Source organism: Pyrus communis, chromosome 1 (genome assembly GCF_963583255.1).
Source record: "Pyrus communis chromosome 1, drPyrComm1.1, whole genome shotgun sequence".
NCBI lineage: Eukaryota > Viridiplantae > Streptophyta > Magnoliopsida > Rosales > Rosaceae > Pyrus > Pyrus communis.
Window position 1 is genome coordinate 10,005,620 of NC_084803.1, and position 15,929 is coordinate 10,021,548.

General features: G+C 37.4%; 2 protein-coding genes across 2 annotated transcripts; both read left to right on the plus strand.

Moving 5' to 3' along the window:
• The first annotated feature begins 8,134 nt into the window (after nucleotides 1-8,134).
• Nucleotides 8,135-8,632, plus strand: LOC137740321 (uncharacterized). Its single transcript, XM_068480216.1, has one exon. It carries the CDS (start codon nucleotides 8,135-8,137, stop codon nucleotides 8,630-8,632), a length of 498 nt encoding a protein of 165 aa, XP_068336317.1.
• Nucleotides 8,633-10,637: 2,005 nt separating this feature from the next.
• On the plus strand, nucleotides 10,638-15,765 carry LOC137742589 (110 kDa U5 small nuclear ribonucleoprotein component CLO). The gene is made up of 11 exons (XM_068482502.1): nucleotides 10,638-10,799; nucleotides 11,193-11,947; nucleotides 12,154-12,222; nucleotides 12,345-13,541; nucleotides 13,662-13,760; nucleotides 13,844-14,002; nucleotides 14,255-14,340; nucleotides 14,417-14,615; nucleotides 14,760-14,870; nucleotides 15,001-15,207; nucleotides 15,328-15,765. Exons 2-11 carry the CDS (start codon nucleotides 11,201-11,203, stop codon nucleotides 15,424-15,426), a joined length of 2,973 nt encoding a protein of 990 aa, XP_068338603.1. The 5' UTR covers nucleotides 10,638-10,799; nucleotides 11,193-11,200; the 3' UTR covers nucleotides 15,427-15,765.
• Nucleotides 15,766-15,929: the final 164 nt, after the last annotated feature.

Below are 15,929 nucleotides of genomic sequence, written 5' to 3' on the forward strand. Positions count from 1 at the left end.
TGATATTTTTGGGATTTGGATCCTATTTCGGCTTTTAGCATCATGAGCCTATTGAACAAATCATAATGATAGATAGATTTTGATTTAACGGTTACAATTATTATAATTTTTAAAATAATTTCTTATTTGTAACTGTTGGATCAAAATCCAACGATCCGTGTGATTTGCTCAGTAGACTTAGGATGCTAAGCTTAGGAGAGGATTCAAATCCATATTTTTGTAACAACACTGAATAAAATAAAATAGTTATTATAGACACTTCAAAAGTCTCATTTTGCATTTGAGTAAATTGTAGCAATGATTTTTTTAATTTTAACTCAATTAGAACAATGGTCTCTCAACTAAAAATTAATTACCATTGATCCCTCAACTTTAATTCAACTGGAGAAATGGTCCCTCAACTTGAACATAATTGTAGCAATGGTCTCTCAATTTTAACCTAATTCTAGCAATAGTCATTCCAACATAACTCATTTTGACAAAATTCTGATGAAATTTATGAAAAAGACCATATCTATACGTTCTGATGAGTTGAGAGACCCTAATTGTAGTAATGGTCATTTCAACATAACATATTTTGACAAAATTCTAACGAATTTGACAAAAAAGATCATAGCTACACATTTAAATGAATTGAAGGAGCAATGATAATATATTTTTAATTGAGGAACCATTACTCAAATTTAATTAAAATTGATAAACCATTTCTACAATTTACACTTTGCATTTCAACGGTGATCAATGGAGTGAGTAAAATGTTTTGTCACCAAATTGGTATAAAGGTGGTGTCAGTGAGATTTTTTATTTTTGAAATTATTATTTATATTGTGAAAAGTTGGATGTGGGCTCGTTGGAAAAAATGGGCCTAAACCCAACCTGAAATAATCGAGCCTGGAAGATTGTAAATCTGCCAACAGTGGTTTCTACAGTGGACCAGGCTTGACCGACTAATCAAATTTATGGGCCTGGATCATCGAGGTTCGGCCCAAATTTTCAAGAACAGAACGAAGCTGCAGTTTAACATCTACAAACGGAACGAGTCGTAGAATGTGGACAAGAATAATTGAAGCATATTATAAATTCTGAGAGTGATAGGGGTTACGTGTTTGGTCCATGTACGAGGGCAATTAAGGCATGAAATATGTAGTGGTGATTGGTACATTTCAGATGCACAAAACCAATATACGTTTTATTATCTTACCCAAAATATGGATAATTTTAGATGTGTCAAGACGTATGATTATCTCTATATAATTCTAAATTGGAGTAAAAGAAAAAGAATAATGTTTGTGTTCCCCCGCTTACGATTAACGAATCTTTATTATTCGAACATCATAATCGAAACTGTTCGTTCTCTTTATTAGTTTTTCATCATCTAAGATCATATCATCAAAAAACATTCAATTTAGAGATTAGTCATTTATACGTGCTAAACCAATCAACGATTTTGGTAACAAGTAACATCCTCATAATGAACCCTTGTTTTGTGCATATGAATGACTAAAAGATCTCCAAATTGAATAATTTTTTGCATATATAATCTTTAAATGATGATAAAAAGAATAAATGATTTTCGATTATAATATTCAGATAATATAGAGTCGTTAATCGGACGTGAAATAGCAAGTAAGTCGTCCTATATAGGGGACACAAGCATTATCAAAATAAAAATGACAGCACTGCAGGAGTATATGTGAATATTTGATCAAGGTCGGCAGAGAAATATCCAGTTGAATTGTAGGATTCACCTACCAGTAAAACAACTATGGCAGTGACTAGCAGTCGGTGAAGATGGTGGACACGTTTTACCTCTTCAGAAGCAACTCCATGCCTGTATCTACCTAGCTCTCTATCCTTTCTCATGATCATATATGCATCAATTATATATGCCCATTACCATATAAGTACAATTGTTTCGGTTAATCAATTTATCATATGATTGCTTAGTTTTCAAATAGCCACGATCCATCAGCCTAATGCATCGGGAAAATGCTTAGTTTTTAGAACCTTGTAACGATTTCCTCCAAATCGAATCGGGAGATCACCGTCGAACGCTTAGGTGCCGATTAGGCGGCCATCTAGAGCGATTTTTAGAACACTGTGCAGAAGCATGACCGCACAAAATCGATCCTAGGCTCCTATACCTACTAGCCTACCACTACCATTCTTATATAAAATAACTTCTAGATAAAATTGTAATTCTAGGGTTTAAAGTGTTCTGCTTTATTCTTCTCACGTAGAGGGTGATATATAGTTATACAAGTTCCTATGACATAGGAAATAGGAATCCCAATTATACAGGGATATCCATTACATGATTTCATACCCAAAATATATCTATATTCCTCAATCTCAAAGTTAACTCATGCCAACACTCCCCTTCAAGTTGGTGCAGAGATATCTTCTAGGCCCAACTTGTCAAGTAAGTCTCAAAACACTCTCGCTGATATTGCACGAGTCAGTACATCGACTAACTGTTATTCATACCTCACATATGGAATGTCAATCAATCTGATATCTAACTTTTTCTTGATAAAATGTCTATCCACTTCAACATGTTTTGTGTGATCATGTTGAACCGGATTATTAGCTATCTCTCTTGTAGCTTGATTATCGCATTACAATGACATAGCTCCCTGTGATTTGAATCCTATTTTTGTGAGAAGAATCCTCAGCTACAATAATTCGCAAATCCCATGCGCCATACTCCAATACTCTGCCTCTGCCATGGACCTAGCTACCATGTTTTGTTTTTTGCTTCTCCAAGTTACAACATTTTCTGCTACAAAAGTGAAGTAGCCTAACGTATAGCGTCTATCAGTAATATTCCTAGCTTAATTAGCATCTGTATATCCTTTTATCTCCATATGCCCATGTTTCCTGAAAATCAACCCTTTTCCAGGTGCACCTTTCAGATACCATGTTGAAATTTTTTAGATCGACGAGCTTGAGGGGGGCCCCACTCTAACGACACCAATACTGTTCCCAAATTTACCACCTGCCTAATCCGTCAAGTGTGGGGTTTTACCACAAAAGGTCTCAGTATTAGTTAGAGTAGGTTAATCATATTAAAACCCATTATTTTCTTTTGCATGTGGGATTCCAACACTCTACCTCACGTGTAACCCCATTTAGTGGTTCACATATGGAGATCCACACATCGGCAATTGAAACTTAGAGGTCGGCTCTATGTTAAGAGTCTAGACTTGTTTTCAATATAACTCAAAGGCCGGCTCTCTATTAAGAGTTCTGACTTGTTTCCTTCTTGGTGACAAGCTCATTAGCTTGCACGGGCTCGAACCTTGACCCTGATACCAAGATAAAATTGTAATTCTAGGGTTTAAGGTGTTCTGCTTTATTCTTCTCACATAGGAGAAATTTTTGGTTGTAACGGGAACACGGATGGTACACCACGTGTTTTTATGCAAATGATGGAAAATGTGAATTTTTAAGTTATTAACATTTTAACACACATAACCCACCATTTATATAGAGACACGTGGTGTACCCTCTCGTTTGACGATCGTATTGAAAAATCTCTCCTCACATAGAGGGTGATATATAGTTATACAAGTTCTTATGACATTGGAAACAGGAATCCCAATTATACAGGGATATCCATTACATGATTTCATACCCAAAATATATCTACATTCCTTAATCCCAAAATTGACTCATGCCAACACTTATTTCCTTCACAGTAAAAGAACAGTTCGTTACATATAATCTTCTTCTGTCCTTTTCATTTTTAGATGGATAAAATTTCATATAATTTGAAAGATCTTTTTTTTTTTCTTTTTTTCATGCGACACCTTCACGATGAACGTTGATCTTTTGTTTTTTGTACCGACATCATTGCACTATAAAACCCCACTACTTTCTTCAACTATTCGCCACACCAAACTAAAAGAGGAGAGTAGCTAGCTAAGCATTAGAAGTCTCTGTGTAACTACAACAAATTAACAAGATCAAGAAGATGCACGGTCCGGGAGGAGGCGGCGGCGGTCCGGGAGGACAAGGAGGAGGCGGTCCTGGAGGACAAGGAGGCGGAGGACAAGGAGGTGGCGGTCCCGGAGGACAAGGAGGCGGAGGTCCTGGAGGACAAGGAGGCGGCGGTCCGGGAGGACAAGGAGGCGGCGGACCTGGAGGACAAGGAGGCGGCGGACCTGGAGGACAAGGAGGCGGCGGACATGGAGGACAAGGAGGCGGCGGTGATAAGGGAGGAGGCGGACACGGGGGTGGAGGTGGACAAGGTGGTCGCTGATAAGTGCTAATGGTTTCGACCAAGAACTTCTGGTGTACTTACATATATATATATATATGCGTGCTGATCATGTTTTATAGTTAATTAGTTTACTAATCATGTTTAAGATCACTACCAGACCAGCTCAGCTGGAGAGGATCTGGGGAGGATCATGTGTCCGTCCATAATGGTACTATGTTGAATATGCTGCACGTTATGATATCAATAAAATGGAGTTCCGTTTATATTTATATGATATGATTGCTCTTTTCTCTAGTGCTTTATTTAGAAACCTTTTAGCATTCTTGATAATTAATCTATGGCTTATTTTTAGCCTGTTTGGAACTCTACGTTAATCTCACTTTATTTCCTGTAACACTAAAGTCACCAGTTTACTCATTGAAACTTCAAATTCGTTTCATTTTGATTTGTGGGCTCTCTCTTCTCCCTGAAACTTATAGGTCATCTCGTAAACATATGTGGAACCCAACATCCAATAAGAAAATGTCACATGTGCAATAAAGTTGATTATAAATCTCTATTATGCGTCAACATTTAACAATCAAAGAATATTAAGCTTAAAAGAAATGGAAGATATGAAAAATAAAAAATAAAAAAAAAATTGATTAGCCTGCACCCAAAATTAAACCCAAATAAGAAATTAACAGATTTAAGGCAATGAGAAACTAATTTTGAGTTTTAGAGTGACGACTTTCAAGTTTTAAGGTCAAAATGGAATCAAAACCGAGTTCTAGGGGCAAAGTGAAGCGAATTTGGAGTTTTAGATGGTAAAATGATGACTTTTGAGTTACAGAGAGCAAAGTAAGACTAAAATAGAGTTCATGGTGTAAAGCTAAAAATAAATCTTAATCTATTTCTAAAGATCTTTATTTTATTTTATTAATTTTATTTTAAGAGGAGACAATTGGTGGCAAGTCACGGTTATCCACCTTTTCAGGTGCCAAAAAGACTCATAAGAGGAGACAATTGGTGGCAAGTCACGGTTATCCACCTTTTCAGGTGCCAAAAAGACTCATAGAGGCATTTCAGTTTCATTCTGACCACTAGTCTGGCTTCCACTCTAACAACGAGTTTCGAACCCAAGACCTCAAATTTTTAATTCGAACCCAAAAATCTTTAATTGATTATATATATATATATCGATACAAGACGAGAAGATTACAATTCTTTTTAAGAATTTAATTGATGGTAAAATGGGATATCAAAGAAATAGTTGCAAAAGTGGCAGTGTGCGATGTCACTGGAGTTTAAAAATGTTTTGAAAATACATACATAGAGGTTATAAGAATTTAATTGATGGTAAAATGGGATATCAAAGAAATAGTTGCAAAAGTGCAGGATGTGTGCGATGTCGCTGGAGTTTAAAAATGTTTTGAATATATACATAGAGGTTATAAAAAGTAGATACATATATATATATATATATATATATAATTTTACAGTCTTTAAGGAAGGAACTTCTATTTTTTTTTTATAAAATAGGAATTAATTGTGGGGCTAACATCAAATTGAACTTGAATAATCCAAATCGTCTATTTTTCAAATTGCACCTTATAAATTATCATTGCAAAATAGTTGCCAAATTAGAAATATTTGAGACATCTAATTGAGTTCAAAAAAATTGATAAACACTATGTTTAAAGAAACATTGAAATTTCATCATGTCACTAAATTGGCACATGGTTTCAGATGAAATTGAATTTTTGCATAAATGATCTGAAAAATTGAAACTTACAAAATAAACGGTTTTGGATATTTGAAGTTTGATGTTGGATGGGTCCCACCGCTAATCCCCATTTCTTACCAAAAAAAATAAAAAATAATATCTCTCCTTAAAGGGCCTGTATAATTTTATACTTACCAAAAGATTGCATTGTTCAAAAGATACAAATACTACGAAAGTTAGATTATGACATAAGTTGGAGTGTTCAACCACTAATTGTTCAAAAGATAGAGATGCTATAAAAGTTGGAAATATATACATATGTCCACAATTATCATAAAGTTGGCACTGCTCATGTGCTCGATGTTCACAAAGATTTTTCTTGGACATCTTAGGTGTTGCTTGTTTGTGAATGAACATCTTTCGTTCGTCACCATGTTGTAGAAATGGTGCCTTTTCTTTTTTGTTTTTTTTCAAAATTTCAAATTTGTCAATGTATTACATATCGAACACAAACAAGGAATATTGATGTTTGAATATGGAATACTTTTCTCGTCGATTAATTTGTGTTCAAGAATTATGGTGATGTTAATTTACTATCATCTCGGGTATATTAAATCTAATGAACCTACGAAAAATTTACCTATAGCTCTGGTTTCTTAAATCTAATGAATCTCATTTGCTTTAGGTTTATGGAACTTTTTGGACCTACAACACATGTTTATTAAACATACCCTAAGAGGCTAAGATATGCATACACTTTCACATAAAACTTACTCACAAATACTAAACCTCTAGCATAGGTTGATTTATAACATGACACGGTTTTTTAATTTGATGGATGGCAATTGTGAATAGGTTACGTTATGGACTTCACTCAACATCATATGAAATAAATGAACAGAGATCATATCATTAAGCCCCTATAAAATAATAAGATGGGTTGTGGGGGTTTAATTTCCTCTAAGTTAATTACTTAATTTGGCACTTACTGAAGTAACTGATCACGGTGTGGTTTACTGCAAAATTTCCACTCCTTTTATTTTAAGTACGATGCGAATCTAACTACAAACAACTAGCTAAGCAGACCAATTAGCAAATAAAACCCTATATAATACTCAGAGCTGGCCCTGAGGGTGTGCAAAAGGTGCCACCGCACAGGGCCCTTGATTTAGAAGGGCCCCCAAATTTTCATTCCATGTATGTAGATACATATAAAATAAATTAGACGCAAAAGACAATCATATATGTGGTTCTAAGTGTAGCGGTTTAGCTATTTTACCTTATAGCCCATGTGCTGGGTTTGAATCCATGTGCTATTGCTTTGCTATTTTTCAAATTTTTGCAAATTTGTAAACTTAAAAAGCAGATAACAAAAACGTATCCAGCATGTATCGAACTCAGGACCTTTGAAGGTAAGGAAAAAAACCTGGTGATCAAACAACTTATTTTTGTTACAATAACCTGTAATATTTTAGTTTTATAGATGAAAAATTGAAAAAAAAAGAAAAAGAAAAAAAAGAAATATAACATCAAAAAAATGAAAGGCCTCCATCTAAGTTTTGCATAGGACCCTAAATACTCAGGCCGGTCCTGATAATACTGTAGCTAATTACTAAGAACCCTACATGCAGGAGGTCAGGGATAATTTAATCGCTGCAAAAACTAGCTTCTGAAGTACGAGCCGGTGGTGACATGAAAGCCTTTTTCTCGACTTGTAGATGAGGGCTGATGGATCTTGGTTGCCCTAATGCAGAAGCATGACCACACAAAATCGATCATAGGCTCCTACCTACCAGTCTTATAGAATAACTTATTTTCTTCCCAGTAAAAGAATAGTTCGTTACGTATAATCTTCTTCTATCCTATTCATTTTTAGATGGATAAAAATTCATATAATTTGAAAGATCTTTTTTTTTTTATGTGGAACCTTCACAACGAAGAAAAGTAGCTTGCTAATTACTGGCTAGCATTTGAAGATAATGTACGTGGAAGTTGGTCTTTTGTTTTTTGCACCGACATGATTGCATTATAAAACCCCACTACTTTCTTCAGCAGTTCGCCACACCAAATCAAAAAGAAGAAAGTAGCTAGTTATATCGAAGCATTACAAGTCTCTGTGTAACTACATCAAATTAACAAGATCAAGAAGATGCAGGGTCCGGGAGGAGGCGGCGGCGGTCCGGGAGGACCAGGCGGCGGCGGTCATGGAGGGCGAGGCGGCGGAGGTTCGGGAGGACCAGGCGGCGGCATTGGAGGACCAGGAGGCGGAGGCGGCTTTGGAGGACCAGGAGGCGGCTTTGGAGGACCAGGCGGCGGCTTTGGAGGACCAGGAGGCGGCTTTGGAGGACAAGGCGGCGGCTTTGGAGGACAAGGCGGCGGCTTTGGAGGACAAGGCGGCGGATTTGGAGGACCAGGCGGCGGTTTTGGAGGACAAGGCGGCGGATTTGGAGGACCAGGCGGAGGTTTTGGAGGACAAGGCGGCGGATTTGGAGGACCAGGCGGCGGCTTTGGAGGACAAGGGCATCACGGTCCAGGAGGCGGTTTTGGAGGACCAGGAGGTGGTTTTGGCGGTCCCGGCGGCGGTCCGGGAGGACCAGGGCATCACGGCGGACACGGGGGTGGAGGTGGACCAGGTGGAGGTGGAGGTGGAGGTGGAGGTGGACCAGGTGGAGGTGGAGGTGGACCAGGTGGTCGCTGACTGACTGCTAAGTGCTAACTAATGGTCTCGACCAAGAACTTCTGGTGTACAAGAAGTAGTTTATATATATATACATATATATATGCTGATATTGTTTTATAATTAATCAGTTTTCTAGTCATGTTTAAGAATTAAGATCACCACCAGACCAGCTCATCTGGAGACGATCTGGGGAGGATCATGTGTCTGTCACTATGTTGAATATGCTGCATATTATGATACTTCCATTCATAGTACATGCATGATTGCTCTTTTCTCTGGTGCTTTATTTAGAAACCTTTTATCATTCTTGATAATTAATCTATTTCCAAAGATGTTTAATTGATTAAATTGTATATATCGGTCCAAGACAAGAAGACTACAATATTTTTAAGAATTTATTGATGGTAAGATGGGATATCAAAGAAATAGTAGCAAAAGTGGTTGTGTGATGTTGCTGGAGTTTAAAATGTTTTGGAAATATATACATACCAAAACAGAGGTTATAAAAAGTAGATTTTTTATAAGAAAATTAACGAAAAGTTCAAAAAAAAATTTCTTTTAATACAAATTTATTTTTAAAGGTATAATGAATAGTAATAGGGAAATGTATAAATATGATTTTTTGTTAAAAATAAACAGTACCGGGAGTGTTTTGTTAAAACTCCTTTTTTTATAGCCTTCAAGGGAAGTACGTTCATTTTTGAAAGAAAATAGGAATTGGTTGTGGGGCTAACACCACATTGAACTTCAACGATTCGAATCGTCTATTTTTCAAGTTGCATCTAATAGATCATCTTTGTTAAATATTAGTAAATTAAAAATATTTGAGGCATCTAATTGAGTTTAAAGAAATTAGAGACCACTATATTTAAAGAAACATTGAAATTTCGCATGATGCTAAATTGACAAATAGTTTCGGATGAAATATAATATTTGCATAGATGATCTAAGAATTGAGACTTACAAAATAAACAGCTCGGATCGTTGAGGTTCGATGTTCGATGAATCCCACAACTAATTCCTATTTCTTACAAAAAATTATGATCTCTCTCCTTAAAGGGCTTGTATAATTTTATACTTACCAAGAGATTGGCACTGTTCAAATGATACAAATACTACGAAGGTTAGATTTTGTACATATGTTGTAGTGTTCAACCACTAATTGTTCAAAAGATAGAGATGCTAGAAAAGTTATATATATATATATATATATGTATGTATGTATATATATATGTATGTATGTATATATATATGTATGTATGTATATATATATATATATATGTATGTATACACAATTATCAGAAAGTTGGCATTGCTCATGTGCTCGATGTTCACAAAGAATTTTATTGGACATCTTAGGTCTTGCTTTTTTGTGAATGAACATCTTTCTGTTCGTCATCATGTTGTTGAAATGGTGCCTTTTATTTTTTGTTTTATTCAAACATATCTTCTTGCTTGCCGTATGTCAGGAAGTAGAATAAATTTGTCAATGTATTACATACAAACAAGCAAAATTGATGTTTGGATATAAAATACTTTTCTCTTAGATTAATTTGTGTTCGAGTATTTGTTTTTCATTTAGATAATCTTTGAAGTGAGATTAGTACTAAGAATGGTAATGTTTTTCAGTCAAGGCTTTTTAGCTAAATGGTCACTTTGATTAGCATGATTTCTCACTTGAATCTTTGAGATTTAAAATCGACAGAAGTGCTTTCTGAGTTTGTCTATCGTCAATCATTTTGATTATTCCGTTTGAAATACCTACTAAATAAAGATCAAAATTATAAAAATACATTCAATTTTTTAACAAGAATTGAGAGTACTTTTGCCATTTTTTCTTGTTTAACCAAATTTTTTCTTAAACCCAAACCCTAAGGCCGATAAAAGCTCAAATTAAACATAAACTCCAAGACAAGAAGGCCCAAATCAGATTAGTCTCCAAAAAAAGGGCCCAGTCCAGTTAAGGGACCGCAACGCCTACTAAAACAAAAGCACCGCTACATTCTACATGGCTCAGTAGTGAAGAAAGGAAACGAAGAAGTCCGAACAGTACTTGCTTGCGACTCAGAAACCCCTACGCCTACGCATATTCACACACCACCTAGAAGCCCCTTCCATAAACCCCCCTCTCGACTCTCTCTCTTCGAACAGTGCTTTCGACTGTCGGCTCTGCCCTAGAAGCTTTTCAGGTAACGGTCCTTTCTCTGCTTCGCATATTTCACTAACGAATGTATGTATTTTTGTGTAATTATATTCAAACCCTGTTGCAAGATTTCCGAAATTTGGAAACAAATTTGATTATTCTGTATCTTAGAGAAAATTGAGACCACCAACAATTTGTTTCTCTTCGGATTTTGGTTGAAACCCATTTAATTTCAGTGGATTAATTAGTGTTAAGTTGCATTTAATGTGTAAACCCTGTTGCCAGATTTCCCAAATTTGAATGAAAATTTGATTTTTGTGTTACTTGGAGACAATTAAGACGACCAATTTGTCCCTGTACCGAATTTAGTCGAAATCCATTTGATTTAAGTGGATTAATTAGTGTTTAGTGAACTAATAGATTTTTTTTGAAATAGCAGATTTGGGAATGGATGACAGTCTGTACGATGAGTTCGGGAACTACATAGGCCCAGAAATTGAGTCTGATCAAGAGAGTGATAGAGAGGATGAGGATGAGGATGAGGAGCTACCCGATAGGCAAGAGGATGGGGCTGCATCGGACGGTGATGATGCAGCTGCTGGTCCCAATGGGTGGCTGACTGCCGCCAATGATGTCGACATGGATAACCAGGTTGTCCTTGCTGAGGACAAAAAGTATTATCCAACCGCTGAAGAGGTCTACGGTGAAGATGTTGAGACATTGGTTATGGATGAAGATGCACAGCCTCTGGAACAACCCATTATTAAGCCTGTTAGGAATGTCAAGTTTGAGGTTGGTGTCAAGGATTCTTCCACCTACGTGTCAAATCAGTTCCTTTTGGGACTCATGTCGAACCCGTCTCTGGTTCGGAACGTTGCACTTGTTGGGCATTTGCAGCATGGGAAGACGGTGTTCATGGATATGTTGGTAGAGCAGACTCACCATATGTCCACTTTTGATTCAAATAGCGAGAAGCACATGAGGTACACTGATACAAGGATTGATGAGCAAGAGAGGAGGATATCCATTAAAGCCGTTCCTATGTCCCTAGTACTCGAGGATAGCAGGTCTAAATCGTATTTGTGCAACATCATGGATACGCCTGGTCATGTCAATTTCTCTGATGAAATGACTGCAGCTCTCAGGCTTGCTGACGGTGCTGTCTTGATTGTGGACGCTGCAGAAGGAATGATGGTAAGCAACTCATCTTTCGTTTCATTGAATAATAAAAATGCAACATGATATAGTGCCCTTTATTATACTCCAGTTTTCTGTTTTTATTAATTTAGGATCTTTATCAACATGATATAGCTGTCATACATCATTGCTTCATCTGTAGAAGAATGTCTAATGGTATGATATGCCGCTTGCTTAGAAGATTATATGATTTTGATTAACAGGTAAATACCGAGAGGGCTATACGCCATGCAATCCAAGAGCGACTACCAATTGTGGTTGTAATCAACAAGGTAAGATTTTCTCTTATTTCAGGGGCTTCTTTATTTCTCAATTTTTTTTCTTTCCATATTGTGATGTTATGATCCCATTAACTATATTGTTATACTTACCAACATGAATTTTCATGTCAAAGGTTGACAGATTGATAACAGAACTCAAATTGCCCCCAAGAGATGCATACTTCAAGATAAGGCATACTTTGGACGTCATTAATACCCACATAACTGCGGCCTCGTCAACTGCTGGCAATGTACAAACTATTGACCCTGTTGCAGGAAATGTTTGCTTTGCAAGTGCTACTGCAGGATGGTCATTCACGTTGCAATCGTTTGCAAAGCTATATCTTAAACTCCATGGGGCTGATAATACGGAGGTAGATAAGTTTGCTTCTCGTCTCTGGGGAGATATGTACTATCATCCGGATGACAGGAGTTTCAGGAGAAAACCCCCTGCCAGTGGAGGAGAAAGGTCATTTGTCCAGTTTGTGCTTGAACCCCTGTATAAAATATATAGCCAGGTCATTGGAGAACATAAAAAGAGTGTGGAGGGAACTCTTGCCGAATTTGGTGTCACGCTCAGCAATGCAGCTTACAAGTTGAATGTTAGACCTCTGCTGAGGTTGGCTTGTAGCTCAGTCTTTGGATATGCCTCAGGCTTTACTGATATGCTGGTTCAACATATTCCTTCCCCTAAAGGTGCCGCAACTAGGAAAGTAGACCATATATATACTGGACCAAAAGACTCTTCGATTTACAAGGCCATGAAAGATTGTGATCCTGATGGTCCTTTGATGGTCAATGTGACAAAATTGTATCCCAAGTCCGACTGTAGTGTGTTTGATGCATTTGGTAGGGTTTATAGTGGCAAGATTCAGACAGGGCAGACTGTACGGGTATTGGGAGAAGGTTATTCACCAGAGGATGAGGAGGACATGACAGTCAAAGAGGTGACAAAGTTATGGCTTTATCAAGCTCGAGACAGGATACCAATAGCCGAGGCTCCTCCTGGTTCTTGGGTTCTTATTGAAGGTGTGGATGCTTCTATTATGAAAACTGCCACCATCTGTAATGAATATTATGACGAGGATGTGTACATCTTCCGTCCTCTTCAGTTCAATACTCTGCCAGTTGTGAAAACAGCAACCGAGCCACTAAATCCAAGTGAGCTGCCAAAGATGGTGGAGGGACTGAGAAAGATAAGCAAGAGTTATCCTCTTGCAATCACTAAAGTTGAGGAGTCGGGGGAGCACACGATATTAGGGACAGGAGAACTCTACTTGGATTCAATAATGAAGGACCTAAGAGAGCTTTATTCGGAAGTAGAAGTCAAGGTAATTGTTTGCTCCCAGTTCTCATCCTCTCTTCACTTTTTTTCTTTTAAAGAAAATTTTCCACCCCTAGGATTTAAAAAATTTATTTTATTTTCTTGATGGATATGTGTTTTTTTGTAGGTTGCGGATCCCGTTGTTTCGTTCTGTGAAACAGTGGTAGAGTCTTCATCAATGAAATGTTTTGCTGAAACACCCAATAAGAAGAATAAAATAACTATGGTAAGAAGCAACCCGATTTTCAGAAATTTTATGTGATTCAGTTTTTAAATTATAATCTCCTAAAAACCTTTGCCCTTTTGTAGATTGCAGAGCCATTGGAGAGAGGACTTGCTGAGGACATTGAGAATGGTGTTGTAAGCATTGATTGGTCTCGGAAGGATATAGGCAATTTTTTCCAGACTAGATATGAGTGGGATGTTCTTGCTGCACGGTCCATATGGGCATTTGGCCCTGATAAGCAGGTAATGCACCTGTTATAGGCAACACGTTATTTTGTTTACGAAGTTCTTTTGCGGTCCTTGGTTCTGTTTTAATCTTAATGGTTATAGTATAAACATAGCTTTAAATAGCCCCGCCCCCAACAGGCGGGTAGCAAATCACCTTGTGACATAACTTTCTTTTATTGATCTCTCCCGCCCTCTTTGTTTCTTCAAATTCTACTTATACGTTCCAGGCCTGGTATGATTTTGTTTGACAAAAGGGTATATTTGCAGGGACCTAACATTCTATTAGATGACACACTTTCCACTGAAGTTGACAAAAGCTTGCTAAATGCTGTGAAGGATTCGATTGTTCAAGGGTATTTTACTAGAATTCTTGTTCTTTTCCCCTATATTGTTGTTTCAATTTATTGCTCACTATGTGTTATGGCACAGGTTTCAGTGGGGTGCTCGAGAAGGACCCCTTTGTGATGAACCAATCAGAAATGTAAAGTTCAAAATTGTGGATGCAAGGATTGCCCAAGAGCCATTACATCGTGGATCTGGCCAGATCATTCCCACATCTCGACGTGTGGCCTATTCATCTTTCCTGATGGCAACACCACGGCTTATGGAGCCAGTATATTATGTGGAGGTAAATCCTTGCTCCTTCACTTACATCATAATGAGTGATTTTCAAAAAGGGTTGTATTCAAGTCCTCTGCAATTTAGATTGCTTAATGTATGAATCCCCTCACTTCAATGATTTTCTGATTAATTTCTGATGCTGTTGTTTCAGATACAAACACCCATAGACTGTATTTCTGCAATCTACACTGTTCTATCTCGCAGGCGTGGACATGTTACAGCTGATGTTCCTCAACCTGGGACCCCTGCTTATATCGTCAAGGTTTGTTGGATCAACTTTATTTTTGTAGAGTTTCAATTGCATTATACTGGCCTTGGACTTTATCATGAGAGTGAAGAATGTTCGGTCATAATATTGATTTCATTTATTATTCTCATCCATGGAATTTCAGGCGTTCTTACCAGTGATTGAATCTTTTGGCTTTGAAACTGACTTGAGGTACCATACCCAAGGACAGGCTTTCTGCCTCTCAGTGTTCGATCACTGGGCTATAGTTCCTGGGGATCCACTTGATAAAAGCATCGTTCTGCGACCCCTTGAACCTGCCCCGATTCAGCATCTGGCCCGTGAGTTTATGGTCAAGACAAGACGTAGAAAGGTAAAACATTCAGTCCTATCTTTCTCTTCCACTTTTGGTACCTCTAGAAAACATAATTTTCCCAAACTATGCACTGCTGCCTCGTTATATGGCTGAGTTTTCTTTTGTTCAATTTTCCAGGGAATGAGCGAGGATGTGAGCATCAACAAATTCTTCGACGAGGCTATGATGGTGGAGCTGGCTCAGCAGGCAGCTGATCTTCATCTCCAAATGATATGATCGTAGTAGCGGCTTCACAATACGGTGTCCACATTGCCAGAGTTGAGGAGCGAGACTGTACGTGATTTTAGTACGATGAAAATCAGTAGAAGTATTTGTAGTGTTGAGCTTACGAGTTACAATTTTGAATGCAAGAGTAAATCTAGCTGTTGTAACTTTTGGACGTCCAATACTCTTGTGACCGTTGTACCCGATATTCGTCAAATCCTTCAAACTTCATAGAAAAATCGATGCCGATCATCAATGCATAGATACTGTGATGTGAGAATTTCTAAATTATTGTTCTCTCCGATTGATACATGTGTTATCCCCTTTTTCTTTACGGGAGAAACTTGTTTACACTGGCATTTTAAGCTAATTATGCGTTATTACGTGTTTAAACATTTATGTATTACAGCGTGTGATTAGCTTGGAGTACTGAGGGTTAGTTTGGTATTGATGTGCTTTGAAAAAAAATTGTTTCTGCTGTACTGTAAGAATAAGCAGCTGTGAAATAAAGCAGC

What these genes read in the sequence shown, in the direction of transcription:
- LOC137740321 (XM_068480216.1), top strand. Translation starts at nt 8,135, where the DNA reads ATGGAGGGCGAGGCGGCGGAGGTTCGGGAGGACCAGGCGGCGGCATTG.
- LOC137742589 (XM_068482502.1), top strand. Translation starts at nt 11,201, where the DNA reads ATGGATGACAGTCTGTACGATGAGTTCGGGAACTACATAGGCCCAGAA. An exon ending in AAGGATTCGATTGTTCAAGG is followed by an intron (nt 14,341 to 14,416) that starts GTATTTTACTAG and finishes GTTATGGCACAG; the next exon opens with GTTTCAGTGGGGTGCTCGAG. An exon ending in AGCCAGTATATTATGTGGAG is followed by an intron (nt 14,616 to 14,759) that starts GTAAATCCTTGC and finishes CTGTTGTTTCAG; the next exon opens with ATACAAACACCCATAGACTG.